The 18,437-nt window shown below is 34.3% G+C and overlaps 1 protein-coding gene across 1 annotated transcript; it reads left to right on the top strand.

Moving 5' to 3' along the window:
* The first annotated feature begins 141 nt into the window (after nt 1-141).
* On the top strand, nt 142-1,035 carry LOC131155084 (uncharacterized). Its single transcript, XM_058108004.1, has one exon. It carries the CDS (start codon nt 459-461, stop codon nt 954-956), a length of 498 nt encoding a protein of 165 aa, XP_057963987.1. The 5' UTR covers nt 142-458; the 3' UTR covers nt 957-1,035.
* Nucleotides 1,036-18,437: the final 17,402 nt, after the last annotated feature.

Raw genomic sequence — 18,437 nt, 5'->3', positions numbered from 1 at the left:
TTTCTGAAATGATAGCTGCTGACTGAGCTTAGGGAAAAAAAAAAAGAACTGTTAAGCGGAGAACTCACATTCTAAGAAAGCTGTTGACACCGAGTGACTGTTAAGTGGGAGAAAAAAGAAAAGTAAAAAGACAAAAGAAGACATGAACGCTGGCTGCAGATAGATATGCATGTTGGGCATATTGATTTGAATGCCTACTATGGTGAAAGTAGGCATTCCCCATCGCTGACCTAGAAAAAAAAAGGAAAAGAAAAAGGGTAGGGTTATTAAAGAGACTGGCATCCTATACTTGGGCAGGTTAGCAAAACCAAAGTAATCCTTTTTTCTGTTCTTAGAGTATGGTTTATGATACTGCCACGGCACACTGGTTTTCCTTATAGTTGAGGGAAAGTATAGACGCTCGCTCATTTTGCAAGCAAAGAAGCATTTAGTTTCAGTTTCAACAGGAAAAATAAACCATGCAATTCGGAAGCCCAGGGCACTACAAGGAAGAAACTGCAGCTGCCATTGATTTAACAGGATTGATAGAAGATCATTTCCACTGCCGTGGTCGCTGCTGCCATCATCATCATCATAACCATCTCATGTCTGAAGAAAGCAGTAGCAGTCACATAAGCTCCCAGGGAAGGAATATTGGGGCAGCGATGATTTTTCGCCGTGGCAGTGGCAGTGGCAGCTCAGGTGAGTCTCAGGAAGATTACTGCAGCATTAACATTTACATTAACAATAACACTCAAGGGGTGACCAACTCCGTTTTGCTTGGTAGTGAGGTGAAAATGAGAGACCCCGGTGTTTGCTTCTCCGCTGGGGATTTCATGTTGGACAAAGGGTCTCTGGACACCTGCCTGGAAAGAATGAACAAGATCAATTCCTTGGGTTTAAAACTCTGTTTTTGTGGGATGTTTTTGCTTTTTGCATTTCTGTGTGTTCTCTTATTGCTATTGTCCTGGTATTAATATCTACTGTCTTGAATTAGCAGCGGCAGGGTTGGGGCAACTTTCACTTCAGGGCTTTGAATGTTGAATCAATTATTCATCTCTCTCTTTTCAAATTAGTCATCAGAGGGGCACATACTGCATGCGGGTATAGTTTATCTTCATTATTATTTAAAAAAAAAAAATTAAACTAAATAATTTACACTTTTACCGTTTTTATTATTTATTTATTTATTTTAATGTTTCCAACTTTTGTAATCAAGCGCACTATGAAATATAGTCATTTAATAATAATATTCTTCAATAAATATGATTATTAAGAGGAGATTCATTCTTTGATACCATGTTCCATTCTCAAAACGCCAACTCTTTCACACATTTGGCAAATTCAACCATTCCCTACCTTGAATCTCGTTCAATCCATAAACAGCGAGTTAAATGTCTCTTAGGCTTGTTTGGTTCGACGAAATAGCTACTCATTGGATTATGGTTGAATATAGTTTAAATTTTGGAAAATAATTAGTCTTTATATACTTCTAATTATTTCATTCAACAAGCAATGAGAAATGAATAAATATTCTCAACATGAAATTTGAGAATATTTATTTCTTGTCTATTCCTTATTATAAACTCATAAAATGTTTTACATTATTATTTGTATTAGTGTAATATTATAATTTCGTATATATCTAATGGTAACTAACCTGCTAAAACTAATCTATTCTTACGAATAAGTATTCTATAAATCAAAAGTAACTTAAAAATTTTAGAAACGTTTGAAAAGAAAAAAGAACTTCCATCAGGCTTCCTAAAATCTTTTTGGATCTTTAGAAGACAGCGACACTCAATATCATCTACCCGATGAGTTACAATTTGTTAGATCAATATTACAATTAAACGACGTGTTTTGTTTTCATAGGTCTCTTACTCTTTTGAAAAAACATAGAATAACTTTCTCAGGATTTAGAAAATTACCTAAAGCTTGAGCCTACTGAGTCAATTCTAGTCCTTTTCTTTTCAAGGATATTTGAACCCTGGACCTCCCAATAGGAAGCTGGACATGAATCACTAGACCAAAACTCAAGTTCATGTCTCATGTCAACAGAGTTTTATGTCTTTGAGGAAGAGAGGAGAGTGAATTTTCAAAAAGGGACCATGCAATATTAACTCCTACTTGAGTTGGAAGCTTAAAGCATGGGTAATTGAGGAGAATGACTTTGTTTTAAGTGAGCGAGATATCAAACCTAGAATCTCTAAGGGCCCATTTACTTGTGAAGGATAATTTTTTATTTTTCATTTAGTTTTCTAAAGATGTATAAAAAAATAAACTAATTTTTTTTAACAAAATTTGTATGAAAACAAATGACCAACAATGAATAATTTTGGTACCGTTTGCTTGTGGAAATAGTTTTATTTTTCATTTTAACTTTTTCAAATAATTAGAAAAATATCACCTTGTTTTTAAATTTTCCAAATTTATATTGAAAATTTAGAAAATATATTTTTATTATTTTTCTAAATTTCTTACTCTTGCTCATAGGAGGAGCATGGAATTCGGATCTTGGATTTAATTTATGTGGATTATGTGTAAAATTTCTTCTGAAGCCACACAAATTTAAAATTCAAGTCCTTAAATCCATGATCTCATGTATTACCCTACATAATCTTTCTTTAAATTAAAAAAAAAAAAAAAATCTTTTTATAATTATTTTGAAATCTAAAAATCCAAAAATGAAAAATTGTTCTACATGCTTAGACAAATTATTTATTTTCTATCTTTTTAATAACTAAAAATTTGGGACATTTGTTGATTTGACATCCCAATTAGCCAAATGAGAAGAAAAGGCCGGAAAGAAATTAAAACAAAGCCTTTCTTTTTCTTCTTTTCCTCAGGGTCCGTTTGGATCAAAGATTAAGAAAAATTAAATATTAATGATGTGTAAAATTTGGTTTTTGTTCATAGATTTGATATATTTCTTATTTTCTTTTTCACTTTTCTTATAATCAAACATGAAAATGTAGATTTCTTGATATTTATCTTTCCTTTTTCTAATATTTTTCGTCCACAAGAGAGTGGGTGTGATTCCCCATGGCATAAAATGATTCCGCAGTGCAGTTTCATCAATCTTCGGCATTTTCTTCCATTAATTTTTTATGATATTAATTTCTATCATAATATTACAATTGAAATTTGTAGCAACTAGTAGTTTAATATCATTTCAAGTAACAATTTCATGATTCAAATCTCAACTTTAGTCTCATTTCCCACGGTAATTCCATACCGTAAATTTCATTCGAGTCTCATTAACTGAACTCTACATCAATTCCCACTCCAAATTTCATAGCAAAGCAAAACGTTAAGTGAATATGATTGGCTCTAATTCTTAGTTTAAAGCGTAGTCTGCAACAATTTCCATTCTAATTTTATAATTTGAATTGGGTTATATGGTATTTATAAAGGATTAAAGAGCGTTGGTTTTAAAACTTGTAGCAGCATTTCCAGAAGGGGAGGAAGAGGAAGAGGTTTCTTTAGCAATCAAAGACAAAGAAAGGCTCAAATAATTTGGCGACTGAAGTCCGATTTGTAGATTCCAGAAGAAGTAAGCTTCAAGAAAGCAGTAAGCCTTCAGAGGCAAAAGACAAAAGTCATATCTAGTGCTTCATATGTAACCACTATGGTCACTACAACACCCAGTGTTTGCAAAATCCAAAGGTCAAAAAGGCTAAGGAGATATGTAGGGAAACAATGGAAAAAATGGATTATGACTCTAGGGACTCAAGAAGAGACTCTAGTAAGCTTAGTTTAGATCTCTAGAAAGGAGGAACTAGCTTAGTAGATTTACTGGGAAGGACTATAGAAATCTCAAAAATTAAAAAGGAAATACTAGAAGGAATTTTAGTTCACCCAACCACTCTACTCTTTGAGAAGAATCTCAGGAGTATCATCGAAATTGTGGAAGAATTAGAAGCCATTTCAGAAGACCATAGAAAAATTGATAGAAAAAGGTTTGCTAAGATTATCCATCAGCAAATAATCGTTAGAGTAGCTTAAGTAGGAAAGCTAGACAAGAGTTTGTTCATCTCTAGATCTAGAGAAGCAAAGGAGTTTCTAGAGCTTCGGTAGGAACGGAGAAAGGCGGGGACTTGGAATCCCCAAACTCCAGATTCCTAACAAACTACAATTTGAATTTTTTTATAGTAGCACAGAGAGCCTTGAGAACAGGAGACATAGAGTTCTTTGGGTTCAAAAAGACCGGAGCGATATTTAATTGGTTACCACCCTTGGTGCGAAATGTGTTGAATTTTGTAGAACTAGGAAGATTATGGTGGGTAGGATATGTCGAATCAATCCAATCAAGGACCGACAAGATTCTTTTTTGGAATCTCTTTCCAGAAAATTCGAGAGATGGCGCAGTTTCAGATTTCATAGAAGAAGAACCAGATTGGGATAATTTTTATAAGCACAAAAAGTATTATGAAATTATTCAGATTATCTAGGGGATATATTTGTTAGAAGCTATAGTAGCTTCGAACTGTGTCCTTTTTGTAAATTTTGAAACATTGGTGGCTGTTGAAGGAAGATTCCTTCAATATTCAGGAGAATCCTCATTAGCAATTCAGGCAATTGAAGCACATAAATTACTTGGTCAAATCAGGTATTGAAATTCTCATTTACCATTAATTCAAGAGGTTTAGAATGAACTCAAGCAAGTATTGGTAGAATTAGCCAAATCCAGCCATTAATAAAGAAGTAATTGAAGCGCTCGAAGGATTAGAGCACTCATGTATCTTTGATGATGAAGCTTGAAAGCAATCAAAGACCACATACTAGTCTAGCACGCTATCATACCCCAGGCCCGATCGAAAGGACTATTCGGTTCTGTCCTATCTTGTGTTAGAAGCAAGCATCTTTCTTTTATAAAGTAAAGTAGAGTATCGCTTGTTGTATACATAAAGCAAGTATCATTCTTTTATAAAGTAAAGTATTGATTGTCGTGCAAGCAAAGTATTGCAGAGATGAGTCAGTAAGTTATGTCTTGTCCTTTTTTTTATTTTTTATTTTTTTTTAAAGTTATTTTTTTATTATAATTTTAAGTCAGTATCAAGTCACCATCTATTCGGATGAGAAAGCATGTTGTGCTTATCCTTCCAATAGATTGCCTATATAAAGGGATCTCCAACCCTTTGTTCGGAGAGAGAACATTGAGAGAACTCAATACAGTAAACATTTGTATTCTAAGAATTCCCTTTATTTTGAATTTCTTCTTTCGTGGGTTGAAGTTCTGTTATCACCTAAGCTCGAAAGAGGCACGGAGGAACCGTTCTAGCACCTTATACTAGAAGAATCTAGAAAGGCTTCAGAAATTAGAAGAGGTACATTTGTTTACTCTCCTCATTTCAATTTTATAGATCAATCCTTGTATCTAGACATATTATTGCTTAGAAAAGAGGTCTAGTAAGTTGTCCTGTTAGGATTTACTTACGACCAATAAAAAATTTGTATCAAAGCCTGGATGACTAATAAGAAAGGATTATATTATCAAAAAACAGCAACTGAATCTTGTATCAGATTTTACGAGACTCTAATTGAAGAAGTGTGGTTAGAAATGTATTTTAAACAACCATATTATAGAACCAACTTTGACTTTGACCCTATCATAATAGACCTAAAGAGAGTTAAAGCAGGATTAAAAAAACTTCTGAAAGAGATTGAAGAACAAATAAGTTTCTATCAATCTAGAATTAGGCAGTGCGAGTGCCAGCTAGAACAGCTCCACATAACTTTAAGTAAAGAATTTGATGGTCAAGATCTTATTTCTTTTAATAAATAATCGTGTCTAATAGAAGATCTATTACAAACAAAATAAAATAAATAGCACAGAGTTATGATGATAGAATAAGAGAACTTAACCAAGAAGGAGAAGTTCCTTTGATGTCTCATGTTCGAAGCAGTATATCCAGAAAATATAATGCTAAAGACTATTAAGTAGAAAAGGTGCAGAGTACGCTCAGAGATATAGATGAGACTAAACTCCTATCAGAATTAACTAAGGATATTCAAAGATCTCAAAAGGAGTTGAATAAACTCATTACTAAAGAAAGTTGGACAAAAGATGAAATAGCCGAGGTACAAGAAAAGGTCAATAGAAAGCTAGATGAGGTAGAACACCTTCATGCAAGAAAATTGACCAAAACAGAAGCCATCATTGCAGAATCTAGAAAGAAACCTGCACTAGGTGGAATAGGTGGATCCTCATAAGTAGGACATCTCGCCCCAAAAGATCCTTAAATCCTTTTGGGTTCTCTACTTGGGATGCAAAGCCAGTATGACAGCCTTTAAAATTAGACCTAAGACCATGGGAGCGAAAGAAGTTAACTTTCATGGAAATTCTCCAAATGACAAGACAACCAGAAAGTGTCCTAAACTATCTAAGCTGAATTTAGGAAGAATTAAAACAACATAGAGGTTCTACAGAAGGAGTACCTTAGAATGGAACAATCCTAAGGCTTAAATGCGAAAAAGGATCCCGCTATGGCCATAGATGATTGGGCCATGGATATTAGATTCAATATCCTGAGACACGATGTTGAAACATGGACAATTGAAAGAGCATACAAATTCTCCGTCTCCACATTAAGGGGTAACGTTGGAAGTTTTTGGGAAATGTTGCAAAGAAACTCAGATATGAGTGTAATTATAGTAACAACAATTAATACCCCCTATAAGGTAATAGCCATAATAGCCAAATTTCCTCAAATCGGAGTTTGTAGGATACTCTTTAGTAGATAGAGAAGAAGAATTAGTAGAAAAAGCTAAAATGGAAATTAATAAAATCCAAATATGCGACATGTGCCATTTCGATGAATACCTTTGCAAGTTTCAGCACTGGTATTATCACCTTGGACCTCAAGACCAGGCATATGCAAAAGAGGTCTTTGTCCAAAAGTTACGAGGCAGTTGGCTAGGATTGGTAACCCAAGCCATTAAGCAAAGACTCGAGAAGGATACAGAAGTATCAGATACACTTGGAGTCAGAGCAGGAACAGTAAAGCAGATGTTAAGGCTTTACTATATGCAGAGGCATGCTTACAGGATGTAAGAAGTATGCCATACATGAATCCCACATGTTGCTCCAAGATAAGTGGAGTTGCAGCAGATATGGTTGTGACCAAAGAATAAAAAAAAAAAAAAAAAAAGGATTGTGACTCTAGGGACTCATAAAGAGACTCTAGTAAGCTTAGTTCAGATCTCCAGAAAGGAGGAACTAGCTTAGTAGATTTACTAGGAAGGACTACAGAAATCTAAAAAATTAAAAAGGAAACACTAGAAGGAATTTTAGTTCACCCAACCACTTTGCTCTTTGAGAAGAATCTCAAGAGTATCATCGAAATGGTGGAAGAATTAGAAGCCATTTAAGAAGACAAAAGAGAAATTGACAGAGAAAATTTTGCTAAGATAATCCATCAGCAAATAATTGTTAGAGTAGCTTTAGTAGGAAAGCTAGACAAGAGTTTGTTCATCTCTAGATCTAGAGAAGCATAGGAGTTTCCAGAACTTCCGAAGTATCAAAGAAAGATGGGGCTTGGAATCCCCAAACTCTACATTCCTAGCAAACTACAACTTGATTTTTTTATGGCAGCACAAAGAGCCTTGAGAACATGAGACATAGAGTTCTTTGGGTTCAGAAAGACTGGATCAATATTTAATCGGTTACCACCCTTGGTGCAAAATGTGTTGAATTTTGCAGAATTAGGAAGATTATGATGGTTAGGATATGTCGAACCAATCCAATTAAGGACCGACAAGATTCCTTTTTAGAATCTCTTTCTAGAAAATTGGAGAGATGGCGGAGTTTCGGATTTCATAGAACAAGAACAAGACCGAGCAATTTTTATAAGCATAGAAAGTATTATGAAATTATTCAAATTATCTAGTAGATAAATTTGTTAGAAGCTAGAGTAGCTTTGAACTGTGTTCTTTTTGTAGATTTTGAAGCATTGGCGGCTATTGAAGGAAGATTCCTTGAATATTCAGAAGAACACCAATTAGCAAATCTGACGATCCAAGCACATAAATTGCTTGGTCAGATTAGGGATTGGAATTCTCATTTACCATCAATTCAATTGGTTCAAAATGAACTCAAGTAGGTATTGGCAGAATTAGCCAAATCTAGTAGCATTAATAAAGAAGTAATCAAAGCGCTTGAAGGATTAGCGAACTTATGTATCTTTGATGCTGAAGCTTGAAAGCAGCCAAAGACGAGATACTAGTCCAGCACACTATCATACCCCAGGTCCAATCGAAAGGACTATTCGGTTTGGTCATATTTTGTGTTAGAAACAAGATATTTTATTTTATAAAGTAAAGTAGAGTATCGTTGGTTGTATGCATAAAGCAAATATCATTCTTTTATAAAATAAAGTAAAGTTTTGCTTGTCGTGTAAGCAAAGTATTGTAGAGATGAGTCAGCAAGTTATATGTTGTCCTCTATTTTATTAAAGTTATTTGTTTTATTATAACTTTAAGTTAGTATCAAGTCAACATCTATTCGGATGAGAAAGCAAGTTGTGCTTATCCTTCCAATAGATTGCCTATATAAAGGGATCTTCGATCCTTTGTTCAGAGAGAGAACAATGAGAGAACTCTATACAATAAACATTTGTCTTCTAAGAGTTCCCTTTCTTTTGAATTTCTTCTTTTGTGGGTTGAAGTCTTGTTATTGCCTAAGCTCAAAGGAGGCACGGAGGAACCATTCAGGCACCTTATACTAGAAGAATCCAGAAAGGCTTTAGAAATTAGAAGTGGTACATTTGTTTACTCTCCTCATTTCAATTTTATCGATCGATCCTTGTATCTAGACATAGTATTGTTTAGAAAAGAGTTCCGATGGGTTGTCCAGTTAGGATTTACTTATGGCCTCTAGAAAATTGGTATGAGAGCTTGGATGACCGATAGGAAAGGATTATATTATCAAAAGGCTATAACTGAATCTCGTTTCAGATTTTATGAGACTCTATTTGAGGAAGTGTGGTTAGAAAATTATTTTAAACAACCTTCTTATAGAACCAACTTTGAGTCTGACCCTATCATAATAGACCTAAATAGAGTTAAAGTAGGATTAGAAAAACGTCTGAAAGAGATTAAAGAACAGATAAGTGTCTATCAATCTAGAATTAGGTAGTGCGAGTGTCTGCTAGAACGCCTCCACATAACTTTGGGTAAAGAATTTGACGGTCGAGATCTTATTTCTTTTAATAGATAATCATGTTTGATAGAAGATCTATTGGAGACAAAATAAAAGAATTAGGTCAAATTTATGATGAAAAAATAAAAGAACTTAACCGAGAAGGAGAAGTTCCTACGATATCTCATGACCAAAGTAGTATATCAAGAAAATATACTGCTAAAGACTATGAAGTAGAAGAGGTGTAGAGTGCCCTCGGAGATATGGATGAGACTAAACTCCTATTAAGATTGACTAAGGACATTCAAAGATCTCAGAAGGAGTTGAATAAACTCATTACTAGAGAAAGTTGGACAAAAGATGAAATAGCCCAGATACAAGAAAAGGTCAATAGAAAGCTAGATGAGGTAGAACACCTTAATGCTAGAAAATTGGTGAAAGCAGAAGCCATCATTGCAGTATCTAGAAAGAAACCTACACTTGGTGGAACAGGTGGATCCTCAAGAGCAAGACCATTTTTCCCCAGGAGATTCATAGATCCTCCTTGTTCTCTACTTGGGATGCAAAACCAATATGGTAACCCCTAAAATTAGAGCCATAACCATGGGATCGAAAGAAGTTAACTGTGACGCCTCAATTTTCATACCAATTTTTTTTAAATAATATTAAACAATCATATATCTGCCATGTCAACAACTCTGATACTATACACTTAACTCGACCCGCATTGGGTACCGTGTAAACAGGCATTTCACATACACAACCTAACAGTGGAAGACATAATGTACATACCATCCAGAATACAATATCTAGAGTATCAATATACATATACACCCATTCTATCATACTCAAAAACAACACAACCTTAGGAGAATTACACCTCCCTAATCTAAAAACTCACTCTGTATATCAAGATCTCAACTTCTTACTGTCTCGGAGCTCTATCACCTAGCCTATCTCTGTTCCCTGAAAAGTTTAGATAATTTGGGTGAGACACATCTTAGTAAGATGGAATAAACTATTTACAGTGTGTGGCAGTATGAGTTTCATTATATCATAATATATAAACATATCAGTGATTGTATCTTCTGAGAAAATATACCATTCCATATATACAGTCATATAGATATACAATACAAGTTTTCAAAAGCTTTTAATTTCTTTTCCAAAATCATTCGTACACAACTCATGTTTACCAACGAAGTTCCTGAGAATAAGGAAGCTTACCTGCCCATACAAGCAGCTTCTCTTTGGCATGATATCGTTTGTATTCTTACTCGAATAACTTGGGTTCGGCCACAACTGATACTTATTAGGGCACTCACCTTACTCATTAAGCGCTTAGGCGGTGAGTTTTACTTTGCTTTAATTATTTATAACGTTAACCCACACAATTTCATTTCATCTTTTCTTTCTCATTCCTATTTTCATTTCATTTCCATTTTCATTTCCTTTCCACTTTCATCTAGCTCATGAGTGTGCTTGGTAACCAATATACCCATGTTTGTAACTCATGGCTGCCCTGAGGATATTCACTATGCCATGCTTCACCCCATGGTCGAGGTCTCACTCCATATTCCATGCCATGCTTCCCTCCATGGTCAGGGTTGTGTGGCCTAAAGGCTGGATCTAACCGTGGTTAGTTGACCCGATTAGATCAAAATATCATATCATATATCTCATATCTCTAGTACGATTGGCCGGCCTATAGCTTTGATCTGGACTCAAGGGGCACAACAACTCTACTAAACAACTTAGTCGACTGTCACACCACACGCTCCACGAGTCTGTGTGGTTGCACTAACACCACTAGCAACGGTACCATGCTCAATATCACAAACCATCATTAGGGTTTTCATATTCATCCCTCAGGTTATCATTACCAGATACCCGTAATCATTATGCAGTATTGATATTTTATCAATCATATTTCAATGATTCCATTACAACTTTCGTACTTTGCAATGTTCACATTTCCTAGTATTTAACGACCCCATTGCAACTTTCGCACTTTACAATGTTCACATTTAAATTTCCACATTTCAATATTTATATTGTAAGATTTACATTGTAATATTCTCATCTTTAATATTCACACTTCAAAATTAATTTCATAATAATACATATATATCTCATTTCACATTATTCAACATTTCCCAGTGAAACGTTTCTATACTTCATATTTCATCATTTTTCGGAAAATGCTCTTCAATATATTTATATTTCCTCGTTTCAAAGTTTCTTAATAAAACAATTCTCATATCAGTATATTTTAATTCATCTCAATAAAAATATTCTCATCATTTTCTATACACATTCCATCATCTCATAATAGTATATACCATGTTCCACGTATTTCAACATTTCTCAGAAAATACTCATTAGTATTTACCACTTTTCATCACCTCTTATATTTCAATTACCAAAACACCACAATTCAATATAAGTCATATGCCACACAATTTTATTTGATATTCATATCATAATAATTTCAGGAAAAATAACATATTCTCATTTTCATGTATTAACTAAATTAGTAATTCTAAAAAATAACTGTAATAATTTATTCCCCTTACCTGATTTCCAGAAACTACACCAGCAGGAACCACAAAATTATACCCGTGGCGCTCACCCAAACCCTGTATTCCAAAACCCTACTTAGTTCAACTCCAGAATGCCCAATATTTTAATATTTTCAAATCTACAATAATTAAATAAAAATTAATCTCTAAATAACCACCTTATCCTAATTTTGGGGCTATGCTTACAACGACCACACGTGAAATCTGTTCCGCTAGACTTGTAGAGAATCATCCCTAGATTCTCGTGATGGTACCTAATGGTCAATTTGGATTAAGATTTAAGAAAAATTGAGGTAAGAATGGAAATTTACCTTACCCCAGGAGATATGCCTACGTCGCTCGTACGACAAATCCGCTCCGATAGAAATGTCAGTGGCGAAGAATGGAGCCCAGCAGTATTTTTTTATTTTCGATTGGCCAAATATCAGCTAAAAAATTTAGGAGTGGGAGAGAGAACGAGGAGAGAGAGAGAGAGAGAGAGAGAGAGAGAGAGAGAGAGAGAGAGAGAGAGAGAGAGAGTATGGCGCAGATAGAGAGAATGTTTCTCTATTTCTCAATTCTCAGGGAAATCAATTTCTTGAAGGTAGAAGTTTATATAAACATATATATATATATATATATATATATAAACTTATAATATAATTAAATTATATTAATATATTATTATATTATATTATATTATATAATTAATAATTATTATTTAATTATTTAATTTTTAAAATTTAATTTTTAATTAATTAATTAATTAAATTTTAATTAAATTAAATTAAATTTTATTTTATTTTACATTTCTATGCATACAATTTTTGGGGTCATTACATTAACTTTCAAGGAAATGCTCCAAACGACAAGAGAGCCAGAAAGTGTCTTAAATTATTCGAACTACATAGAGAAGAAGCAGTACCTCAGGATGGAACAGTCCTAAGGCTTAATTGTGAAAAGGATCCCGCAATGGCCATAGATTATTAGGCCATGGATATTAGATTCAATATCATGAGACACGACGCCAAAGCATGAACAATTGAAAGAGCGTACAAATTCGCTATGTCCACGTGAAGGGGTAACACTGGAAGTTTTTTAGAAATGTTGCAAAGAAACTCATATGTGAGTGCAATTATCCTAACAAAAATTAATACCCTAGATGAGGTAATAGCCATAATAGCATATTTTCTCAAATAGGAGTTTTTAAGATACTTTTTAGTAGATAGAGAAGAAGAATTAGTAGAAAAATCTAGAACGGAAATTAATAAAATTCAAATCAGCGACATGTGCCATTTTGATGACCTTTGCGAGTTTCAGCACTGGTATTATCAGCTTGGACCTCAATACCAGGCATATGCAAAAGAGGTCTTTGTCCAAAAGTTACCAGCCAATTGGCCAGGATTGGTAATCCAAGCCATTAAGTAAAGACTCGAGAAGGATACAGAAGTATCAGATACACTCATGTATCTTTGATGCTGAAGCTTGAAAGCAGTCAAAGACCAGATACTAGTCCAGCAAGCTATCATACCCCAGGCCCAATCGAAGGGACTATTTGGTTCGGTCATATCTTGTGTCAGGAGCAAGCATCTTTCTTTAATAAAGTAAAGTAAAGTGTTGCTTATTGTATGCATAAAGCAAGTATCATTCTTTCACAAAGTAAAGTATCGCTTTTCGTGTAAGAAAAGTATTGCAGAGATGAGTCAACAAGTTATGTGTTGTCCTCTCTTTTATTAAAGTTATTTGTTTTAATATAACTTTAAGTCAGTATCAAGTTAGCATGTATTCAGATAAGAAAGCAAGTTGTCCTTCCAATAGATTGCCTATATAAAGGGATCTCTAACCCTTTTTTCAAAGAGAGAACATTGAGAGAACTCAACACAATAAACATCTGTCTTCTAAGAATTCCCTTTCTCGTGAATTTCTTCTTTTATGGGTTGAAGTCCTGTTATCGCCTAAGCCCGAAGGAGGCATAGGGGAACCGTTTCGGCACCTTGTACTAGAAGAATCTAGAAAGGCTTAAGAAATTAGAATAGGTACATTTGTTTACACTCCTCATTTCAATTTTATCGATCAATCCTTGTATCTAGACATAGTATTGTTTAGAAAAGAGTTCGAGTAGGTTGTCTAGTTAGGATTTACTTACGACCTCTAGAAAATTGGTATCAGAGCCTGCATGACCGATAAGAAAGGATTATAGTATCAAAAGGCTACAACTGAATTTTCTATCCGATTTTACGTGACTCTATTTGAAGAAGTGGGGTTAGAAAAGTATTTTGAACAACCTTCTTATAGAAACAACTTTGAGTCTGACCCTATCGTAATAGACCTAAAGAGAGTTAAAGCAGGATTGAAAAAATGCTTGAAAGAGATTGAAAAATAGATAAGTCTATATCAATTTAGAATTATGCAATGCAAGTGTCAACTAGAACGGCTCCACAAAACTTTAGGTAAAGAATGTGATGGTCAAGATCTTATTTCTTTTAATAGATAATCATGTATGATAGAAGATCTATTACAGACAAAATAAAAGAAATAGATCAAAGTTATGATGATATAATAAGAGAACTTAACCGAGAAGGAGAAGTTCCTCAGACGTCTCATGTCCAAAGTAGTATATCAGGAAAATATATTGCTAAATACTATGAAGTAGAAGATGTTGGAATTGGTGTATTCCCAAGGGGGGGGTGAATTGGGTATTAAAAATTTATCTCCTAGGTCAAATTAACCAGCAGCAGTAATGCACAACCTAGGGTCTGTCTAAGTATTTCCCAATCATTGACAATATTTAAATCATGCACACATTTGGAAATGATTAAATGTGAACATACATGTGCAGAGAATTAAAGCGCAAGAATTTAAGAGCAGACACAAGATATTTTATTGGGATTTGGCCAATACTGCCTACGTCTCTGTCTCAAGCTAACAAGCAAGAGGATTCCACTAGTTACTCACTTCACGGGTGGAGTGACACCGTTTACAACACCTTACCAGGATGATACACCTAATTCTTTTAACTTGGTCTGAACCAGTCTGGGACTATTCATAGGGCTAGTCTCCCTCGTCCGACCATACGTCGGGAATACAACATACAATTAAATAAAATATTTTGTACAACAAAATATGCTTCTAATATAAGCAGATGTGTATAACACTATAGCTCAAAATACACACACGTATGATATGAAAATAAGCTCAATGTGAGAATGTAATTTTCAAAAAAATAATCTTTGAATAAAAATGTGTATAATGAGTGCTCAAAGATTTTATGCCCAAATAAAAATTTTTCTCCAAAAATATTTTTTCCAAATGAAGTGCTGGAGAGTCTAGGGTTTTGGCTCAGAATATTTTTGCAAACACAAGCACGTGAGCCTTTAAATCTTACAATGGATGTGCAAGATTTACAAGCCAAAAATGATTTACTCCCAAAGATATTTATTAAATAAAATATATGGGAGAAACTATAGATTTATTCTCAAAAGATATGATTTGAAAAATGAATGCAAGATGAGAGTAAAACAAAATGCCCAAGATAAATAAAACATTCTATTTGAAAATGATTTTCCAAATAAACAACTAAGAGAGGATGAAATAAATGAGTATAAAAATTTGAGAGGATTTTTCTTAATTATTTTGCTAATCTCTTGCTAACTAAGACAAATGAAGGGGTATTTATAGACTTGAGGAAAAATATAACCGTTGGGGACATGGTGGTTATTTTGGAAAAAAGATTAAGTGAGTTTAATTAAAAATAACCTAGTTTAACTTCGGTAAAAATTGACCAACCCGAGAGGTTCGGTTGACCATTTTTAATGTTCGTTTGACCGGATTACTTAGTTCAGTCGACCAAAGTGTTTTTGAACTTAGGTGTTGGTCGACTAGACCTAAATCGATTTTGGAACCTCCGAGGTTTGGTCAACCGGGCTAAGTTCGGTTGACCGAATTTGGATGTTTGGTCGACTAGGCCATTTTTCTACAAGGAGGTTCGGTCAGCCAAAGCATTGGGATTTCCCATGTGTCAGTTCAGTTGACCAGGGCGTTGAAGTTCATTTTAAGAATGGTCAACCAAATAGTCAAACTTTTGGCCCTGGGGAGGTTCGATCGACTGAAGGTCTTAGTATGTTCTGGTTCGGTCAACCGAAGGAGTACGTCAGAATGGAAAAATCCTAAGGCCTAATTGTGAAAAGGATCCGCAATGACCATAGATGATTGGGCCATTGATATTAAATTCAATATCCTAAGACACGACGTTGAAACATGGACAATTGAAAAAGCGTACAAATTCGCTATCTCCGCGTTAAGAGTAACACTAGAAGTTTTTGGGAAACGTTACAAAGAAACTGAGATGTGAGTGCAATTATCCTAACAACAATTAATACCCTAGTTGAGGTAATAGACATACTAGCATATTTCCTCAAACAGGAGTTTGTAGGATACTATTCATAGATAGAGAAGAGGAATTAGTAAAAAAAGCAAGAATGGCAATTACTAAAATCCAAATCTGCAACATGTGCTATTTTGATGAATACCTTTGTGAGTTTCAACACTAGTATTATCAGCTTGGACCTTAAGGCCATGCTTATGCAAAAGTGGACTTTTTCCAAAAGTTACCATGCAATTGTCCAGGATTGGTAATCCAAGCCATTAAGCAAAGACTCAAGGATGATACAGAAGTATCAGATACACTTGGAGATAGAGTAGAAATGGTGAGACGGATGATAGGACTTTACTATATGTATAGGCATGTCTTACAGTATGTAAGAAGTATGTTATACATGAATGCTGCATGTTGCTCCCAGATTAGTGGAGTTGTAAGCAGATATGGTTATGACCCCAAAAAAAAAAAAAAAAGGATTGTGACTCTAGGGACTCAGAAAGAGACTCGAGTAAACTTAGTTCAGATCTCTAGAAAGGAGGAACTAGCTTAGTAGATATACTTGGAAGGACTACAGAAATCTCAAAAATTAAAAGGGAAATTCTAGATGGAATTTTAGTTCACCCAACCACTCCACTCTTTAGGAAGAATCTCAGGAGTATCATCGAAATGATGGAAGAATTATAAGCCATTTCAGAAGACCATAGGGAAATTGAAAGAGAAAAGTTTGCTAAGATTATTCATTAGCAAATAATTGTCAAAGTAGCTTTAGTAGGAAAGCTAGACAAGAGTTTTTTCATCTCTAGATCCAAAGAAGTAGAGGAGTTTCCAAAGCTTCGACAGTATCAAAGAAAGATAATACTTGGAATCCCCAAACTTCAGATTCCTAGAAAACTACAACTTGAATTTTTTATGGCAGCATAGAGAGCCTTGAGAATAGGAGACATAGAGTTTTTTGGGTTCAGAAAGACCCGGGTCATATTTAATTGGTTACCACACTTGGTGCGAAATGTGTTGAATTTTGCAGAACTAGGAAGATTATGGTGGGTAGGATATGTCGAACCAATCCAATTAAGGAGCGACATGATTATTTTTTGGAATCTCTTTTTAAAAAATTAGAGAGATGGCACAATTTTAGATTTCATAGAAGAAGAACTAGACTGGGATAATTTTTATAAGCACAGAAAGTATTATGAAATTATTCAGATTATCTCGGGGATATATTTGTTAGAAGCTAGAGTAGCTTTGAATTGCGTCCTTTTTGCAAAATTTGAAACTTTGGTAGCTATTGAAAGAAGATTTCTTCAATATTCAAAAGAACCCCAATTCGCAGATTAGGCCATCAAAGCACATAAATTTCTTAGTTAGATTTGGGATTGGAATTCTCATTTACCATTGATTCAAGCTGTTCAGAACGAACTCAAGTAGGTATAGGATGAATTAGCCAAATCCAGTAGCATTAATAAAGAAGTAATCGAAGCGGTTGAAGGATTAGAGCACTCATGTATCTTTGATGTTGAAGCTTGAAAGCAATCAAAGACCACTAATCCAACATGCTATCATACCCCAGACTCGATCGAAAGGACTTTTCGGTTTAGTCATATCTTGTGTTAGAAGCAAGCATCTTTCTTTTATAAAGTAAAGTAGAGTATTGCTTGTCGTATGCATAAAGCAAGTATCATTCTTTTATAAAGTAAAGTAAAGTATTGCTTGTCGTGTAAGGAAAGTATTGCAGAGATGAGTTAACAAGTTATGTGTTGTCCTCTCTGTTATTAAAGTTATTTGTTTTACTATAACTTTAAGTAAGCATCAAGTCAACATCTATTCGGATGAGAAAGCAAGTTGTGCTTATCCTTCCAATAGATTGCCTATAAAAAGGGATCTCCGAAGCTTTGTTTGGAGAGAGAACATTGAGAGAACTCAATAAAATAAACTTTGGTCTTCTAAGAATTTCTCTTTCTTGTGAATTTCTTCTTTTGTCAATTGAAGTCCTGTCATTGCCTTAGCCCAAAGGAGGCACAAAGGAACCATTCAGGCACCTTATACTAGAGGAATCTAGAAAGACTTCAAAAATTAGAAGAGGTACATTTGTTTACTCTCCTCATTTCAATTTTATTGATCGATCCTTGTATCTAGACATAGTATTGTTTAGAAAAGAGTTTGGTAGGTTGTCCAGTTAGGATTTACTTACAGCCTCTAGAAAATTGGTCATAGAGCTTGGATGACCGATAAGAAAGGATTATATTATCAAAAGGGTACAACTAAATCTTGTATCAGATTTTACAAGACTCTAATTGAAGAAGTGTGGTTAGAAAAGTATTTTAAACAACCTTATTATAGAACCAAATTTGAGTTTGACTTATCGTAATATACCTAAAGA

The sequence above is a fragment of the Malania oleifera genome, chromosome 5 (assembly GCF_029873635.1).
Source record: "Malania oleifera isolate guangnan ecotype guangnan chromosome 5, ASM2987363v1, whole genome shotgun sequence".
NCBI lineage: Eukaryota > Viridiplantae > Streptophyta > Magnoliopsida > Santalales > Ximeniaceae > Malania > Malania oleifera.
The sequence above is the reverse complement of the archived record's forward strand: the minus strand, read 5'-3'. Positions and strand labels throughout refer to the sequence as shown.